The 19,970-nt window shown below is 44.8% G+C and overlaps 1 protein-coding gene across 1 annotated transcript; it reads right to left on the bottom strand.

Annotated features, from left to right (window-relative positions):
- Positions 1–837: 837 nt before the first annotated feature.
- CHRNA6 (cholinergic receptor nicotinic alpha 6 subunit) lies at positions 838–18,837 on the bottom strand. The gene is made up of 5 exons (XM_066574925.1): positions 18,790–18,837; positions 12,817–12,861; positions 7,599–7,708; positions 5,814–6,792; positions 838–1,196 (listed from the first exon to the last, which is right to left on the bottom strand). Exons 1-5 carry the CDS (start codon positions 18,829–18,831, stop codon positions 1,068–1,070), a joined length of 1,305 nt encoding a protein of 434 aa, XP_066431022.1. The 5' UTR covers positions 18,832–18,837; the 3' UTR covers positions 838–1,067.
- Between the last annotated feature and the right edge of the window lie 1,133 nt (positions 18,838–19,970).

The following is a 19,970-nucleotide window of genomic DNA, read 5'->3' as shown; positions in this document are numbered from 1 at the left end:
CCCCACTCTCCCCCACAGCTCCCCGCCCGCCACCGGCAGCCGAATCTTTGCTGCCGAGCGGGCAGGTACTCGCTAAGGGCAATGCTCGATCGAGCCATTGCCCTTAGCGAGTATACTCGCTCTGTGGCATAGTGCGTCTACTTTAAATTCTACACAATTAAATATTCTTCTCTTCTACATTTTCCTATTTAATTTGAAATCTTGAGGAAGAGAGCAGTGAATGATACATCTGTGAATGGGTGAACATTGGCTAATGCTTGATGCATAGGATGCATTGCGTGACACGAGACAAAGTCTTATTACAGTTTTATAGCGTTTGCCCATTGCTGTCCAGCCTATAGCTCTCATGAGAGTTGTGCCAAGCAACAACGATACTCCTCATCCGGCCCAGAGGAAATATCTTCCCCCCTTTTGCAAAAGTCGTACAGATGGAAATGTGCATCATATCCTCACCAAAACCATTGTTGGTTTGGAGGACATAAAGCCCTCTTACAACTAGACTGGTCTCTGGATGACTGTTTCTAGATGCTTGGTAGCTCAGGGTGAGGTACATACTGATATATTCAGGATAGTGTGAAAAAATAGATGTTTTATTTTAGTTGGTTTTTGGCACATGCTTAAACTTACAGGAAGAAAACTTGGCTGAAACTCCCATAAACTCCAAAGATTATGTGATTATGATGCCATCTTTTTCACAAAGTTTCAATCCCATTTTTTTGCTTAAAAAAAGTCTAAATAATTTTTCCAAAGTTTTGTGGTTAACAAATCCTAATTGGTGGTCCCCAAGATGGTTTATGTCATAGCAGTATCTATGAAACGAAGGAGATGCATTTGTTCTTTTTCATAAGACTGTTTTGTGACTTGCGCTTCAAATAGAGAATTGCACACGCTGTCATTTCGAGTCAATGATCTATACAAAGGAGCAACGCACATATTGTATGGCTTCTTGGATGATCCTGCTATACTGGTGTCAGATGAGAGCCAACTTTGAATAAACTCTGCATTAATGTACGGAGACTTAACCAAGGAAGCCTCTTTAGGTCTTTATAACTCCCCTATGAAAACGTCTATGTTTTATTCCCATCTATCATTGGCTGCAAAAATAACCCGGTAGTCCCTAAAACGCACAGGGTTATGAAGACCCAGAGAAAAACTCTATCAATGACCATAGCAACATACTTCCAGTCATCTTCTTCCTGAAACAAAGACAAAGAAATGATAAGTGTAATCTCCACACAATGATAGTCCAGATAGTCATAGCAGCTGTGTATACTGTATTTTTTACTAATAGTGAAACTGTGACCAATCAGAGGCAGCACTCACCCATTCATGAGTTCAGGGACCAATCAGAGGCAGCTGTCAGCTGTTATTCTATAGCTGAGCGCTGCCTCTGATTGGTCAAAGTGCTCAGCCAATCAGAGGCAGCCCATTCAGCAGGCGGGGAATTTAAATCCCCGCCTGCTGAATACTACTGAGAGCAGTTCATGAGAAGAGCCAGCTGGATGTGCTGAGCCCCAGCACCTGAAGAAAGGTGAGTATAGTTTTTTTTTTTTTTTTTTACACATTTTTAGGATGGTTTTCAGGGAAGGGCTTATATTTTAAGCCCTTCCCCGAAATTACTACAGCGCTGGCAGGCAGCCCATTGCTTTCAATGGAGCCGGCTGTATTGCCGGCTCCATTGAATTCAATCGGAGAACATCGCGCTCCTCTGTGACAGAGTTTAGCGGGCAGTGCTGTTTTTGAGCGTCAAAACGCCCTTGTGACCGAGCCCTTTTGTGGGGATAAACGCAGCGTTTTTTTCCGCCGTGATGCCAGCTTCAGTCACTCGATTTTTTGAACGCATCAGTTATGAGCCCTAACCATTATATTGAGTCCTAGAATTGCATCATTATTTTAGGTGCTCAGTTGTTACTATTAGAATCTTATACTAAGGGTTTTGGTGGAGTTAATTTTCAAGTAAATATCTAGTTGAAGTAAGGTAATTTCTATAGCAAGAAGGAATTGTCTGCCCTTGGCCATCCACTTGCACATTCCCCATAACTATAGTAGAAGGGGATATTTCTATTACTGCTATTCATAATTGGAACCTGGAGAATATTTATGATCACTACATGTGAAGCTAAATATTCTAAAGTGCTTGAAGAAAGTACTTGAGGCTATAAATACCATGATAAGAGAGTCCTACGGAAAGAGGCTGTAAGGAAAAGGCTAAGGACTTTAATTGCAGGAAAAGAGTTCTGGAGGTAATGCTATTATCCATTGAAGAAGTGTCATATTTGTCACCTAAGTCTAGGTTGCACAGGCAGGGCAGATGGGCACCGTCTCTCCAAACTAAAGATCCTTCCCTCTTCCTTTATTTTATAACTGTTTGCTTGTATTTTTATGTCATTTTTTATCTTTTACTTGTTTTTAAAATGTTTTTTGCTAGTACTGCATTTTTTTAATTTAAAGCTTAAAACTTTAATAAGCTTAGTCATTGTTCTGAAACTATATAGTTGATAGTGTTGACCCTTTGACTGCTGGAGAGCAATTTATGAGTGTATTCAGAACTTCTTACCCATTGTTCTACAAGAAGTGGTGGCAACGTGTGTCTAGAGGTGTATGGACTGTGTTGAGGTATGATTTATGTTCAATTTACAACCTGAATGGAAGGCAAGAGCAAGATCGAGTGAGTGAAAATTGTTTAAGCCCTTGTGATCACACCTGTCACTTGTGGAAAAGTACATAGTTAACAGAGGCTTCAGAAGAAGCTGAATGTAGCAATGACCAATGTTTAAAGGAATAATCTGTTTAGTAAGAACATACTCTAAATACTCTATTAGGGAACTCTGAATTAATATAGGACAACCCTTCATTCTCTTTTAATTAGCTGGAGTAGAAAGTAGACACAAAGAGTGCTTGTAGTTCTTGAAGACCTGGTATGTCTGTAGCATTACATAGACAACCCATTGACTCAGTAGGCATCATGTAATGCTTCTTTGCACTGTGTTAGTGCACTGTATTGGAAAGACAGGACATTAACAGGGTATTATTAAGGACAAGTTCCTGCATAGGACCATCCATTTTCTTATTTACCAAGGAGTGTGAATGAGATGTGTTAACAAGGATATTTGAATATTCCCAACTGAAAAAAGCCCCTGAAAATGTCTGAATTATGGTAATAGGATACATACCATACCTACCTGTTTGTCTTTTTGTTTATGTATAATTATTTCTGTAACACTTTTTAAACAATTATATTGAAAGTTACATTTTACTCCATGATATTCTAGTGATTTGACACATTGGTCCTCTCAGGTTCCGCTGCTGGTTACTACTGATCACCGCGATTTCCAGCAGTAGGACATCATGCAATCAGCTCAGGCTTGGACTGTTCCCCTGGGGAGCAGTGAATCCCATGGTGCGCCCCAAGCCAATTAGTAGGCTTGGCACTTTATATTAACCAAAGCATGGGTAACTTATTTCTTCTGCCTATCAGTCTGCTTGATCATATACATGGCATACTTGCCACTGAACCTCCACATACAAATATTTTGTCAGTGCCTGTATTCTTTCTCCATGAAACCCTGTCTCCTCAACATTGCCATTCCACGCCAACTGACATGCAAAACAGAGCCATTTCCTCTGCACCCAGACACAGATAAATATTATGGTGGATCAGCAAGGAACCATGTTTTACACCATTCACTCTGCTGTTGGTACAGGCAGACACCACCAATACTAATGGGGGCATGAAGGGCAAGTCATTAATGTTCTGAAAGGGAGCACCAATACTGTGGAGGGATAATAAGGAGACATCAAAACTGTCTGGGGGCAGTAAGAGGGGCAGTATTACTGTGTGTGGTAAAACAGAGGCACTATTACTCTGGGTGGATATAAGAGAATACTATTACTGTGTGCAGCAAAAAGGGAGGTACTATTACTCAGGAGGCACAATTTACTGTGTAAGGCACGAAGGAAGGTCAACCTGGACATCTTATCCAAAAATCATTGGCAACCAATATTTTTTTGGACACACTAGAAAACCATAATGAATGATAAAGAATATAATTGATACATGTTTATAGGTCAGCTACTGATATGAACTCATTACCAGCATGCCCTGTGAGCTGGAAAATGGCAATAATTACAATCATAATGACCTAAGTTCCAATAGCCTCAAAACCATCATGGATGCATCTATTTTTTTAATGGACACTGGAAAAAAGTCCCCTACTCTTCCAGACTGTCCAGGAAATTCTGGACTGTTGGCAACCCTAATTACCATCTGGGGTACTGTTTGCCACTTGCAGGATAGCAAGTTTGTGTTGAGGATGTGCTGGAAAAGCGAAGAGCCAAAAACTTAGGAGTAGTAAATTCTGCATAGAAATATTGTGGCTGAGAGCAGTCATCATGGCAGTCTGGGCCAAATAGAGAGAAAGGGAAAGTTAATTACTAGAGATGAGCGAGCCTACTCGGCCACGCCCCTTTTCCGCCTGAGTACCGCGATTTTCGAGTACTTCCGTACTCGGGCGAAAAGACTCGGGGGGCCCTGTGGGTGAGTGGGGGGTTGCAGCGGGGAACAGGGGGGAGCCCTCTCTCCCTCTCCCCCTCACTCCCCGCTGCAACCCCCCACTCACCCACAGGGCCCCCCGAGTCTTTTCGCCCGAGTACGGAAGTACTCGAAAATCGCGGTACTTTATTAGTCCTTATTATGGGAGAAATGACTTGGGGGCTGGACTGATGTTAATTATAAAGTAACATCCGGGGACAGTGTACTGCCGAGCATATCTAAGGGTATATCCTAATATACCATATATGTCATTATACAAGTATATCTAAGCCTGTCACTGTGCTGTAGTACTAGGCCTAGCAGTCCATATAAATCAGCCACTGCGCATGTTTATACAATGATATGAGCGTGGCGGGCCCCCACCAATCAAACATTGATGGCTTAGAACCCCATTTACATTGATAGATGATCGCTCAGAAATCGCTCAAATGACAATTTGAGTGACAGTTTTTGAGCGATCATCTTTGCATAGTCTATAGTAGCGGGACACCACCACCAGTGCTTGGCCAACAATACAGCTGTTTTGCATAAGCAAACAGCTGCATTGTTCTTCACGCTTAAAGCTCACGTCCCGCTGTGAGTTACCAGCTGGACACAAGCTGAAAGCATCTTATCTGCACTGTCGACTGTGATAACAGCCTGCACTGCTGATAACAGTTCATCGCTCAATTCTAGAAAACTAGAATTGAGCGAGGAACGAATTGTGCACGAAAACTGCCAGATGTCCGTGCATTTAGACCCAATGGTTATCACTCAAAAGATGGCTTTGAGTGAATTTTGACCGAGAATCGTTGTGTCTAAATGGGCCTTTACTCTATGGATAAACCATCTAAATTAAAGTCTCAAAATACCTTTTAGAGAGAAAACGTACTCAGTTTGGCATAATCTGCTCATACCGGAGGTCTATGAACACTTAAAATTTGCATGTAGTTGTAAGGGTGGACCCTCAGAGTCAATGCTACTAGTGGGCCCTAGGCACTGGATCAGCTTATCATCACGAGGACCTCTAATAAAAAGGGTCTATCAAAAGCAAACAACCTCTTTAAGCTTTAAGGAAAACAGCATAAAACATATTCTTCGTACCCAAAGACAAAATGGCCGACATCCTCAACAGAAGATGTTAGGTAGCTGGTACCCAACTCGAATAGCACTGAAAATATAGGCTTATATTACTATATAGATATCAACATTTCTTTACAAAGACCATACTACATTGTAGGCAACTTCAATAACTGCACAGCTCCCAAATGATGGGCAATACCTCTTTTCTTTCATTGTGATCTTTGATGTTTTCCGACATGAACTGGATACTCTCAACAACATCTCTAATTTCTGCCGGAGACTGCTGAATTGCATTACAGGCTTCATGGTGCTGGCGTCTCCGGCTCCGGGCACTTTGTTCCTTTGTTTTCATGCAATGATAACATGTCTCATCTTCAAACACTTCCACATCTCTGCTTTGGGAGCCTACAAGTTTCGCTGCCTTGCCATAGGTTCTCTTTTTGGTTCTTTTAGAGCATGGTCGATCTTTCTTCTCCATGGTCTTCCTCATCATGAGTAGTTTAGGGAGACGTTTTAGAAATACATCTCTTACCCATTTGGGCATTTTGTGTGTTGTTGGGGTCCGATAGTGGATATTGAGCACAAATACTGTTACCACGATTGATAAGGTTACAAATATCATGGTGAACAAGAGGTACTCTCCAACAAGCGGGATTACCAGAGAAGTAGATGGAATTGTTTCGGTGATGACCAAAAGGAACACAGTCAATGAAAGCAACACTGAGATGCAAAGGGTGACCTTCTCCCCACAATCTGATGGAAGATAGAAGACTAACACAGTTAAAAATGAAAGGAAGAGGCATGGCATAATTAGATTTATGGTGTAGAACATAGGCAGCCTTCTGATGTAAAACGAGTAGGTTATATCCGTGTAGATCTCTTCACAGCAGTTATATTTAATTTCATGTTTGTACCCAGAAGCATCTATTATTTCCCATTCACTGTTTTCCCAAAAGTCTTTCATGTCAACTTTGGACCCAATGATGGAAAGATCAATTTTCGCCTTATCGTATGACCAGGACCCAAATTTCAATGAACAGTTCTGATGGTCAAATGGAAAAAATGTTATATCCATTGGGCATGAGCTCTTGAATATTGCTGGTGGAGACCAAGTTATCAGACCATTGTATTTAAGTAATGCCTTTGTTTTTCCTTCAACCTGAAAGTCTCCGACAGCACTGTAGAAAAGGGGAACACAGATAATAAATGGTTATTTTTGAATAATTAATATAGGACGTCAGTCAGGGAGAAGTTTTAATTTCCTTAACTCCTTTATTGGCACGCCCGGAAAATCTCAAGGGCTTGCTGCACTGACCATGCAGTTAAACCCCGGAGGATTTCCGTGGACAGCTCTAGTGCTGAAATGCTGGCCAGGACACACAGTTATTGTGCCACTGTATATGTTTGCCACTTCGAATTACCTCAGGAAAATCTCCGGAGCTTGCTGCACTAACATGATAATAATAAACCTGCCACTGAAGGGGTTAGATGGGTTTTCCAGGCAGCGCTCACCGGGATACACCAGAGTCGGTGCAGAAATACTGCTCCGACCCCTATGTAGTGCCCATTGCACCCCTTCCTCAGTATTTTTAGCTAGGGACACACAGCCAGCATTGTTGTGTTCTCTTTGCAGAGGAGTGGAGCACTGAGGAAGGTGCCCAACGGCCCCAAAACACATCTATTATTATATGCTGGATTAATTCTTAATAAAAACAGAGGAGTCAAGCCTAAAAACACATCTCGTGCCTCTTTAAGAAAAGGGATTGCACCTACTACATGGGGTCAGAGCAGCGCTTCCACACCAACCTCGGTGTATCCTTGTGGACACTGCCTGGATTACCCCTTTAAATGAGGAAAATTGGCTTCTACCTCATTGGGGTTTTTTGCCTTACTCTGGATCAACAGTGGGGGTAATAGCCTGAACTAGGTGGACAGATGTATTTTTTCAGCCTAACATACTGTGAGATCAAAACAGACTACGTACTTATTATACAAAACAATGTCCGGTTTCCAAATCTTGTCTGCCGGCACGCGCATAAATTCAATCCCATCATAATCTACAGGATTCCATTTCAGCTTGTAGTCATTCCAGATCTATAAAACAATGAAGACACTTTATTTACTTGGAATTGAGGGAAGAGGAGGCTGAAGAGAACATCCTGGTAAAATCAGAGATAAAGCTATAATTGTGCTTTAAAGGGGTTGTCCCGCGGCAGCAAGTGGGTCTATACACTTCTGTATGGCCATATTAATGCACTTTGTAATGTACATTGTGCATTAATTATGAGCCATACAGAAGTTATAAGAAGTTTTTCACTTACCTGTTCCGTTGCTAGCGTCCTCGTTTCCATGGAGCCCGCCTAATTTTCGGCGTCTAATGGCCAAATTAGACGCGCTTGCGCAGTCCGGTCTTCTTCTTTTCTGAATGGGGCCGCTCGTGCCGGAGAGCGGCTCCGTGTAGCTCCGCCCCGTCACGTGCCGATTCCAGCCAATCAGGAGGCTGGAATCGGCAATGGACCGCACAGAAGCCCTGCGGTCCACCGAGGGAGAAGATCCCGGCGGCCATCTTCAGCCGGTAAGTAAGAAGTCACCGGAGCGCGGGGATTCAGGTAAGCGCTGTGCGGATTTTTCTTTAGGTCCCTGCATCGGGGTTGTCTCGCGCCGAACGGGGGGGGGGGGGGGGGGGTTGAAAAAAAAAAAACCCGTTTCGGCGCGGGACAACCCCTTTAATTACTAAATTATAATTGGAAAGTAAATACACACATGATTCCTGAGATGAGTGATGGCTGAAGTATTGATGTCCAGTACCCCCATAACAGTTACACGTCTACAGGAGGTCATCAGCTGGCCCAATGTTACTGGGGCTTGTTAGCTAGGCTACATTTTCATTCTGAGCATGATGGCTTGTAGTTTATATTAGTGCTTCACAACTCCACTCCTCAAGAACCTCCAACTGATCATGATATGAGGACCATCTTAGAAGCAGCAATGTCCTTGCCTGTGAAGCCCTTTTGATGTAATGTTGACTGCATGTGTTTCCTTGGAAGTAACCATGGTAAACAGAAGTTGTCAAGCGTGATCCATCTTTTAACCCCTTCCCTCCACATAACGTAAGGGTACATCATTACAGCGGGGTACTTCCTGCAACTGGACGTACCCTTATGTCATGTGGATAGGGCGAGATCATAAGAGATCTCACGCTATCCGGCAGCGGGAGACGGCTGTCACTGATAGACAGCCTCCCACTGCAACAGCGGGGGTGCATCAGAGATGCGACCCCCGCTGTTAACCCCTTCCCTGCCGCGATCTATGTAGATCGTGGCATGGGAAGGGTTCACAGAGAGAGCGCGCTGTAATTGCAGAGAGCTTACCCCCGGCGCCACCCGAATCTTTTCACCTGATTAGGCAGTTACTCGAAAAAAGCAATACTCGTTCGAGTAATTGCTCTAAACGAACACGTTCGCTCATCTCTAGTTTTTATTGCAGAAAAGTGGAAAAACCTAAAAAAAAATATAAGAATTTTGATATCGTCGTAATCGTACCGGCCCGCAGAAAAAATATATTGTGTCATTTATGCTGCATAATTACCGCTTAAGAAAAAAATCTATGGCAGAATTGATGCGTTTTCTCTCCCTGATGCGTTTTCTCGCCCTGGGTTTTCACGCCGAGCCGATATACGGTGTCCTTGTCTGCAGGGGGGAGGATAGAAGAGCCAGGAGCAGGAACTGAGCTACCGCCCCCTCTCCACCCCTTGCCACTATTTGCAATAGGAGGGGGCGGGACGGTGACGGAGCTTAGCTCCGCCCCCATCCCGCCACAGTTTTACAATATAATCTGGGCACTCAAAAATGGCCCCGATAAAAACTACAGTTCGCCACGCAAAAAACAAGCCCTTATACGGCCGCATCGACAGAAAAATAAAAAAGTTATGGCTTTTGAAAAATGGAGATTAAATCTGCCAAATATTGTTGCGTCCTTAAGCCCCAAAATAGGCCGTGTCCTTAAGGGGTTAAAGCAAGCAGTCTGCTCTTATAATTCAATCAGCATGGCAGAGTGATATCAGCTGCCTTCTCCTTGCTAAAGGGGTTTTGTCATTAAAACAAAACCCCGTCCTCCAACTGGACCCTGCCTATAATAATAAAGGAGGGTATACTCACCTCTCATGAGTCCATAGGATGCAGCAGACGGGTCGATGAAAGCATGTGTACTCTGGGGCCAATCAGAGGCCTTAGCGCCGCCGTGGGTGTTCCTGGCATCAGTGCTCATATCCTGGCTGCCATGATGCCAGGAGTTTGGGGCATGAAACCGAGGCCTCTGATTGGCCGCAGCGGTCACATGCTTCCGCTGAGCCCGTCTACCCGAAAGCCACTGATGATGCCAGCGCCAGCTGATGCCTTTGTTATTGGGGAACGGGGTTTAGTTTTAATGACTAAAACCCTTTAACACTTTCTTCTAAGGTAAAGAGATCACGGAAATGATGTCACCAGATCATTATGTTACGGGATGAAATTCAGTGTTTTTTTGTGATTAAGTTAATTTTCATGCCAAGGAATGAATCTGCAGTTTATTGTAATTCAGCCGATCACTCTTCATAACAATCTAGGGAGAATGCGAACTTTGTGAAAACCCAACTTTGTGTCAGTCTCAAAACTTTTGGTCTCAACTTTACAAAAGTACAAGAATCCTGAAATAAGAATTTGTTGCAGAGTGTTGAATCTCTTTAGTCAAAATGAGCTACAAAACAACTGAAAGATCTACTGTAAGTAAAACGAGCAAATTCAGACGTCATTTGCTTGTTCACTCGTTCAAACGAAAATTGTCTCATCCAAAAGGGCCCTTAAAGGGGTTGTCCCGCGAAAGCAAGTGGGGTATACACTTCTGTATGGCCATATTAATGCACTTTGTAATATACATCGTGCATTAAATATGAGCCATACAGAAGTTATATACTCACCTCCCCTGCGCTGGCGTCCCCGTCTCCATGGTACCGTCTAATTTCAGCGTCTAATCGCCCGATTAGACGCACTTGCGCAGAAGGGTCTTCTCCCTTCTGGTCGGTCCCTTCTCCGCCCCCTTCTACGCGTCATCCCGTAGCTCCGCCCCATCACGTGTGCTGATTCCAGCCAATCAGGAGGCTGGAATCGGCAATGGACCGCACAGAGCCCACGGTGCAGCATGGGAGAAGACCCGCGGTGCATCGTGGGTGAAGATCCCGGTGGCCATCTTGGAGGAAAGAAGGAAGAAGTTGCAGACAGGGGATTCGGGTAAGTAAAAAATTTTTTAAAATTTCACCACATCCCTTGGGTTTGTCCTGCGCTGAACGGGGGGCCTATGCAAAAAAAAAACCCGTTTCGGCACGGGACAACCCCTTTAATTGCTAAGTGCTACAATCCAGCCGCACTCACTTGGCCAGCAGCACTGATGTGCAGGGATCCTAATGATATGACATACCCCACTGATATACCATAACATCAGAAGATGGGAATATCCATTCAATGAAAATGGAACTTCTCTTTCAGGGCTCTTTCCCACAAGTGTATATCGGCCGGCTTATATACGCTGTCATCTGATGCATTGGATTCCAATGCATCAGATCACATGGCCGTATTCCTGAGACGTAAAACCGCCCGGCCGGCCAATATAGCTCCAGGCGTTTTTACTTTGGGACCAAAAGATAGTCCTGGAACTATCTTTTGGGCCGGAATACGACGGCTGCTGCATGGGATCCTATGGGAACCAATGACAGCGATCGGAGAAGGGAGGTGGGAGCCCATGGCAGCGGCTGCAGTTGAGAGGGAGTTTATCAGCGTGGCTCTCCTCGGCGGCCAATATACGCTCGTGGGAAAGAAGCCCAATGTGGATGTGTGCAGCTAAAAGTGCAAACACAGTTAGGTGAGTTTAACCCCTTAAGGACCAGGCTGTTTTGTACCTTAAGGACCAGACACTTTTTAGGGATTTTACCCTTGTGCCGGTTTTAATACCCTATTTTTTTTCCTTTAGCTACCAAAATTATTTTTGCTGCGTTTTTATTTCCGTGACATATAGGGCAATTTTTTTAAAATATCTTTTTCAATGACTTTTTCTTTTCAGTTTTTTAGTTTTATTGGGGGTAAAAAGCTAAAAAAAAAATTTTCTTTTAATATTTATAGTAATTTTTTTTTATTTGGATATTTACGCTAAAATAAAGTATAGAAACGGGTTCCTCATTTTGTTTCGGATGTTTTGATATATAATATATATGGTTTTGGATTACAGGGCGCTTATAGCGACTGTTTTGGTTGGCGTTGGTTTTGGGTTATTTTCTTTCTTATGTATATATTGTTGTTTTTTCTGTAATCTTGTTTTACTTGTGTATGTAATCATGTTTTTTACTATCTATGTCCCCCATTACATCATATAAGACCTCTGTGGGACATTCACATGTTTTTTTTTTAATTTGACACTTTTCCACTGTAGCTGGGGCGTCCATAGGAGCCCCAGTTACAGGGGAAAACAACCTTTATAGTGACAGAGCTGGCAGAGCTGATCAGGGTCTGCGGGGATAAATAAATGAGGAGGCTGAAAGGGTTATGACTAACAGCTGACAACCCGTCCTGCTTCTGATTGATTGCAGAAGCCGGAGGCTTTAATCCCTGCCATAATTTTACATTTGGCTGGGCTTTAAGCCCAAGACCAGGGTGCTGTACATTTACAGTGCTGGGTCCTTAATGGGTTAAAGAAGACCTATCATGGGATAAAGTCAACTGTGCATGCTGGCTATTGACACTGGCTGGTGGGGACCGCCCCCTTGACACATTAACAGGACAAAGATCCAGGGCTTAGAAAAGCCTGTCTCTGCAAATGGTGGTGACTATGAAAAATACAAAATGGGATAGAGTCAGTAGAGCCATCGCTGTTGGGTCATATAGCCAACTCCGTTAACTTTATCCCATGACTGATCCGCTTTAACACTACCCTAATGCAACTACATTATAGCGTCAGTATCCGAGCCACAACCCCCAGACACTTCCCTGGTTCTATCAAAAAAAAAAAATCCCCATTGGATTCTATGTCCATCTACTTTCAGTCCACTGTAATCATAGGCGTCTCTGGTAGGTGTTATGGCCATGATACTGACCCTAAAAGGCATATTATATTATGATCCTGTGAACACTTAATACATGTTCCTCCTGAGGCCCCAGCCCAACATAGCCCATACTTACATGCCGAAGCCACAAGTTTGTTTCCAGGATTTGATTAACTTCATCCTTATTTAAAAAAAAAAAAAAAAAAAAACAATAAAAGAGTGTTTTTTATATATATACGTAATAACAGCCTATAGGAAAAGACAACAAATATAATATGGCAACATTTTTAAATGGTAACGACTTAAAGATTTTGCCCAAGATAATGTTTTGTTAAAACCAGATCCCCCATGCAGGAAAATAACAAACCAGTTAAAATTCACCCCTCCCAGCTCCCCGCGGGTCCCCACAAGTCCCCCATCAGAAGCTCTGGGTCTCATTTCCGATGTATTGTTTACAGGCAGCAGCAACCCATGTATGGGATGCAAAGCGCTGCTGCAGCCAATCACACAACTCAGCGATCAAGCTGCAGCCTGTAAGCAATTCCTCAGAGAGGAGACCCGGAGCGTCCCACGGGGGACTTGTGAACAAATGTTGAGTGATAATCATCCCGTGTAAATGGCCCATAACAAAGATTTATCAGTAAGTTGTGAAAACACTGTTTTAGGCTGTGTTCACTCAGGGCGGATCTGCCGCTAATTTCCCGTGCGAACCTCTGCACAGAAAATCTACAGCATTTACAGTGGTGGAAAGCAAAGTGGATGAGATTCTGAAAAATCCACACAAAACTCATGCAGAAATTGACTTGCAGTGCAGAATATAATTCCGCAATATGTCAATTCTATCGCCATTTATATGTGCAGAATTTTATGTCGGGGCCCAAAAGATAGTCCTAGAACTATCTTTTGGGCTGGGATATGTTGGCCACTGCATGGGCTCCTATAGGAACCAATGACAGCGGCCGGAGAAGGGAGGTGGGAGGGAGTTTAGCAGCATGAATGCGAGGGGTGGAGCTAAGTACCACCCCATCCCGCCTCCTCCGATTTCTGGCTGCAGACAAGAGGTGGGAGCTTAGCTCCGCCTTGCTCCCTTGCATTGCAAACAGCCAGGGAGGAGGTGAGCCAGTAAGGGGGAGGGAAGGGGAAGGGGCCACGGCATGGTGGCCTCGACATATATGCATCGGGGCCCATGCCATCTGAATGGGCGCACAAATGTTAGATTTGTGCGCCCGTTCACTGGTTATTACGCCTCCGATGGTAGCGTATATCATCAGGCCGTGTGAAAGAGCCCTGATGGTGTGGATTTCTCCAGCCAGCCAATCACCATGTGCCTATTTTACCGGACGAAAGAGCGCTGCACACAGGACTTTTTATTCCGGTATTTTGGTACGGGATCTGTGACGGAACCTCCAAATGTATCCTTCCAGTGTTATATAAAACAGCAGCCTAACTCTCTGGATACCTGACGTCACTCGGTATATTAGCGTCAGTCCTAAGCTGTCCGCATTATGTATTAGCAGGCATTTTATAAAACACAGCAGAGTCCGGTCAAATCCTGGCAGAATTATATATAAGCTGAAAACTTTATCAAGTTAGGCCGAAGCACTGATCCGCTAATTATATTCCCACATACTGAAGGATTAGCTTGAATTTGGATGAAAATGTCTAAAATAAATCAGCATGCCATGATGCCCAATCGCAGCCAACAATACCTCATCCGAGCCCTGTTCATGATCATTACACGCGTCCAGCAAGATGTCCAGGTAGTATTTTTATGCTAATGTGAAATCTACATGGTTTCCAGGTTTACTTAACCTCACAACATAGGGACGTATTCCGACAACTTCCTTCATCTCCCTTTGCCGGCCGTCTCACATAGTCACCCATAGGAGTCTATGGAGGCTTCTGTGCTTTGCACACTGAAGATCGGTCAGGACCTATATTTTTGCGTAACAGGGAATTTCAATCGCTGATGTCCTATCTTTTTAGGTGAGTTTTTTTTTTCTGGCGCACTTCTAAAATTCCTTCGTCTAAATGTTTCCATGTTGGTTCTAATGGTCGTGGTTTTTCTGCGTATGTAAGTTAGCTACGCAAATTTACTTGTGTGAGCGAACCCTAGGGATGTATCTTATATGTCTTTGGCTACTGAAGTGCCTTCTTACATGGACCAAAGAAATATACCTTCGGCAGGGAAATGGTGGTTAAACCGAATGGATACAATTATGTCTGGAACTGCAGAATATGTTCCCCTATATCAGTGGTGGCGAACCTATGGCATGTGTGCTAGAGGTGGTACGCAGAGCCCTCCCTACTGGCACGTGTCATCATTGGCCGCTCACCACGTTGGTGAATACTGGGAGGGGCTGCGGCTCCCCTGCCGGCATTCACTCACTGTGCTGCTAACGGCGCTGATCCCGGCGCACACACAGTGTGCAGCCGAAAAACCTCCTCCCCCCTCCCCTGATGTCTCCTACATGGTTCCGCGAGAGAGGAGGTGTGCAGCAGCAGACTGACGTCACAGCGCGGAGCAGCAACGCTGAGCAGAGGAGTAGCGGAGCTTCCACTAGGAGGGGGTAAGTATATGGGTCGCAGGAGCGATGGGGGGCCGCTGTGGGATGTCACTATTACACTGGGGGCCACTGTGAGATGTCACTATTATACTGGGACTGCTCTGGGGTGTCACTATTATTATGGGGGCCGCTGTGGGGTATCACTATTATACTAGGGGCCGCTGTCGGGTATCACTATTATACTGGGGGCCGCTGTGGGATGTCACTATTATTCTGGGGGATGTTGTGGGGTGTTGCTATTAGTACTGGGGGCCGCTATAGGGTGTCACTATTATTCTGGGGGCTGCTGTGGGGTGTCACTATTATACTCGGGGCCTCTGTGGTGTTTCACTATTATACTGGGGGCTGCTTTGGGATGTTCTTTAATATTCTGGGGGCCACTATGGGGTGTCACTATTATACTGGGGGCCGCTGTGGGATGTCACTATTATTCTAGGGGCAGCTGTGGGATGTCACTATTACTACTGGGGGCCGCTGTGGGATGTCACTATTATTCTAGGGGCAGCTGTGGGGTGTCACTATTACTACTAGGGGCCGCTGTGGGATGTCACTGTTATTCTGGGGGCAGCTGTAGGATGTCACTATTATACTGGGGGCCGCTGTGGGGTTTAACTTATTTACTGGGGGCTGTTGTGGGGTGTTGCTATTAGTACTGGGGGCCGCTGTAGGGTGTCACTATTATTCTGGGGGCTACTGTGGGGTGTCACTATTATACTCGGCGCATCTGTGGTGTGTCACTATTATACTGGGGGCTGCTTTGGGATGTTCTTTAATATTCTGGGGGCCGCTATGGGGTGTCACTATTATACTGGGGGCCGCTATGGGGTGTCACTATTATTCTGGCGGCTGCTGTGGGTGTCACTTTTATACTGGGGGCCGCTGTGGGATGTCACTATTATTCTAGGGGCAGCTGTGAGGTGTCATTATTACTACTAGGGTACGCTGTGGGGGGTCACTATTATACTGGGGGCCGCTGTGGGAGGGGTCACTATTACTACTGGGGACCGCTGTGAGGTGTCATTATTACTACTGGGGGCGCTGTGGGGGGTCACTATTACTACTGGGGACCGCTGTGAGGTGTCACTATTATTCTGGGGGCCGCTGTGGGGAGGTTACTATTATCGTGGGGTCGCGGGGGGGGGGGTCACTATTACTGCTGGCGGAAATAGGCAGGGCTGTTTCAAAATAGACAGGGTGCAGATTTTGACTGCTTTTTGGATGCAGAAATGCTGCAGAATTTTCCACAGAAATTTCCGCTGAGGACATTCTGCAGCATTTCCGCATCCAAAAAGCAGTCAAAATCTGTACGCTGTCTACTTTGAAGCAGCCCTGTCCTTTTTAGAACGACGGGAATAAAATCTGGCACTTTTTGATAAATAAGTGGGTTTTGGGTTGCAGTTTGGGCACTCGGTCTCTAAAAGGTTCGCCATCACTGACCTATATCAATAATGTGTAATAAAGAATTATAATCCCATCCACAGGAAGCAATATACATATACAAGAATTTGTGTCGGTTCATACAAACCTAGTGCTTCTCACAGTTGGGTTGACTTGCCTACTAGTCAATGGTCCCTTTAAGTTGTGCATCGGAGTGGTCGCGCACCTTCTGCAGTGTCACTGCTCACTCACTCCAGCAGCCCACTCAGTGCTGACTCAACAGTGACAAGTTGAGTCACTCACTCCAGCATCCCACAGTTACTTCAACAGCAATGGAGGGGTGCATCTACCAATGCCAGACCACCAAGAAGAAATTAGGATGGAGCGGGGAGGTGCACAGAGAGACAGACATAACTGTAGCAGGAACGCACAACTTAGAAGGACCACCTACCAGTCAACATAGTTTAGGCTACAATTTTTCTTGCGCACGTTTTTTGCGTAATTCGTGTGAGAGACAACATGGACGCCTATGGGAGATTGGAACAGCATACTATGCATGCTATGTGTGCCCTCTTGGCATTTTTCTTAAGGTTTTTAATTGCAGTTCTTCCACTACTAAAAACCACATTAAAAAAATGAATGCGATTTTTGAACACCACATGTGTATTTCTACGCAGTATTTAATTAATTTGATTGCAATTAAAAACCGTAACAAAAATACCGCATGCGAGCGCAGCCTTATGCCATCAGTACGAGAAGTACTGAAAACTCTTCCTTTTGGGCTCCTGCAGACGAGTGTAGGCGTAGATACATTCGCGTTAGTGTCACGGAATTGTGTTGTGAAGGAAGCGCTACTGTGGGCAATTGCATGCGTATCTGCGCATTCTACTGTACTCTTCTGCGCTGCCAGGACCATTCACATCGGGGCGGGACACACCTGCGCCATGATGGAACAGGCTGTGCAGCCTAATTAGTCCCCGGTGGTATTGATTTCCCCATGAAATCATACAGTTCAGTGCGTATCGGGTGTGCATTTACTCACCCCTATAGACACCTATGGTGACTTAGGGCTTGTTCATATGGGCATGACGATTTTCATCTGGCCATGTCACAACCACAGTGCGGCCAAAAATCGTGTGAACGGGCATTAAAACGAGAGTTCAGATGGCCTGGGTCCAGCGAATACACGCCGAGTTGGGCGGCGAGAGACAGTTTAGCTCTGCAAAATTGTGTCCCCCTTTCCATCCACTCTGCCGCCTCTCGGCAAGGGAGGGGGTGCATATTAACAATTTCTGTAGCAGCTCAGCCCTAACAACCAATCAGGTTGAATCAGCCAACCAATCAGGTTGAATCAGCCAACCAATCAGGTTGCTAAAGTTGCTGAATATGGCTGAGCTGTTACAGAAATTGTTAATATAGAGGGGCGGGGTTGGTGGGAGCTAGTGTACTACGCTCCTGCCCCCACCCATTGCTGGCAAGGGGCGGAGAGGAGGAGGGATGCCACGGGAGCTTAGCAACTAGCTGCCACTCCCATTACTAACAGCCAGCATGGGGCAGAGAGGAGGAGGGAAGGGGGTGGGAGTTTAGTAGACACACTGCTAAACTCCCTACTACCTCCCTTCTCCGGCAGCTGTCATAGGCTCACAAAGGAGTCTATGGCAGTGGCCGTACGGCGGCTGGAAAAGATAGTTCCAAAACTATCTCTTCTGGCCGACATAAAAGTGCCCGACCTGAATGCGCACCGTATGCGCCATCTTGGCCGGTGGAAAAAATGCCCATCTGAATTGAGGCATTGGAAACCAATGCCTCAGATGGGTGGCATATATTGGCCGGCCGTGAAAACGGTGCCGATATATGCCTGTGTGAAAGAGCCCTTAGATGTGCAAAAGCGCACAAAATTAGAGCATGTCATGTATATTTTTGCACGTTTGAAAGCTGAGCACAAAATCGTAGAATGTGAGGGAACCCATTGAAATCAATGGATTATATTCTCTGCGTTTTGTGCGAGCGGAGGGAATTTTATTGTGAATATGAACAATTTACATTATTAGAACACACACATAGACATGCACGCACGCACGCACAGACATGCACGCACATCTACATACAGTTGCAAGATTTCTGCATTGATTACTAATAAAGGAGGGATCTGATTGTTGACTTACCACATTAACGAGCTGAGTTATTGCCACCTCGAAATGCACCATGACAGGATCAGACACATTTTCAACCGGCCTTATAAACTGATTGTAATGCGTGAAGAGCTTATGGAAAAGCCTCTCTTCAGTGTCGCTTTGTGACGACCCTGCAAACAGTGAGAATGTATCCATGAAAACAATGGAGGTTTGTTCCTGCCGTCATCCTGGACACACATGAGCAGAACATCTTCATTTATAGAGTTTATCGTCCTAGATAGGATGACATTGTGCTCCAAGTGGCTCTCGGGCTGCTCTTTCGCATATCTAAACGGATTACTGGAATACCTTGGAGCAGCTACTCTGCGGATGGCAAACGCCAGTGATATATGCAATACGATTAGTCTCAACTTTTCCAATGAAATTCAACATATTTTTTGCTACATCAATGTTACAATGTTATTTGCTAGAGACAATTCCGGTGATTCATTTAATCCTGGCCGGCTGGCACACTTACCGGGCTTCACTCAATGCATTTCAGTTCTTTTTCCTCATCACTTCAGATGGCAACCATAGCAGCCAGCAGGATACTATATCTGTGTGACACAGGCTCATACTAATGCCAGCCATGACATTATGGTAATGTGTGACCATTTGTGATGCGCATTGTCTGCAGCCTTCACATATAGGACTCTTCACAGAATATAAAGTTAGGTAGAATGGACCGCATTTTAAAATATTGCTTACTTTATAATTTAAAGGTACCTCCAATGTTGTTCGCGTTTTCACCTCCCATCAGGAATTTAAATTTGGCAGCAGAAGTAGAGGCCAGCAGATCAGGTGCTGTATAATGCTGAAGGGCGGCTTCACAGGGGCGTATCTGCATACACAAAACTTATGCCCACAAGATGCAGAGAAAAGAAACCATTGATTTTAATTAGTTCGTACACATTTCTGTATTTTGCGCGTTCAAAAAAGCTCAGTAGGCTCTACTTTTGTGCACGCCAAGGGCCCCCGTAGATGTCTATTGCACGCAATATGCAAGGGGGTGTGCAATACACGTGGGGTTCCACTGAAAAGAAGATCACATCTAGAAATGATTAGACTAATTAATAGAGATGAGCGAACCTACTCGGCCACGCCCCTTTTTCGCCCGAGCGCCGCGATTTTCAAAAAGATTCGGGGGGGCGCCATGGGTGAGTGAGGGGTTG

The sequence above is a fragment of the Eleutherodactylus coqui genome, chromosome 7 (genome assembly GCF_035609145.1).
Source record: "Eleutherodactylus coqui strain aEleCoq1 chromosome 7, aEleCoq1.hap1, whole genome shotgun sequence".
In the NCBI taxonomy this organism is placed as follows: Eukaryota; Metazoa; Chordata; class Amphibia; order Anura; family Eleutherodactylidae; genus Eleutherodactylus; species Eleutherodactylus coqui.
This window is presented reverse-complemented; position numbering and strand designations above follow the sequence as displayed.

Coding starts and splice junctions, on each gene's coding strand:
- CHRNA6 (XM_066574925.1), bottom strand. CDS start 18,831: ATGGTGCATTTCGAGGTGGCAATAACTCAGCTCGTTAATGTG. Junction 12,862..18,789: donor TAACTCAGCTCGTTAATGTG/GTAAGTCAACAA, acceptor TTTTTAAATAAG/GATGAAGTTAATCAAATCCT. Junction 7,709..12,816: donor CAAACTTGTGGCTTCGGCAT/GTAAGTATGGGC, acceptor ATTGTTTTATAG/ATCTGGAATGACTACAAGCT.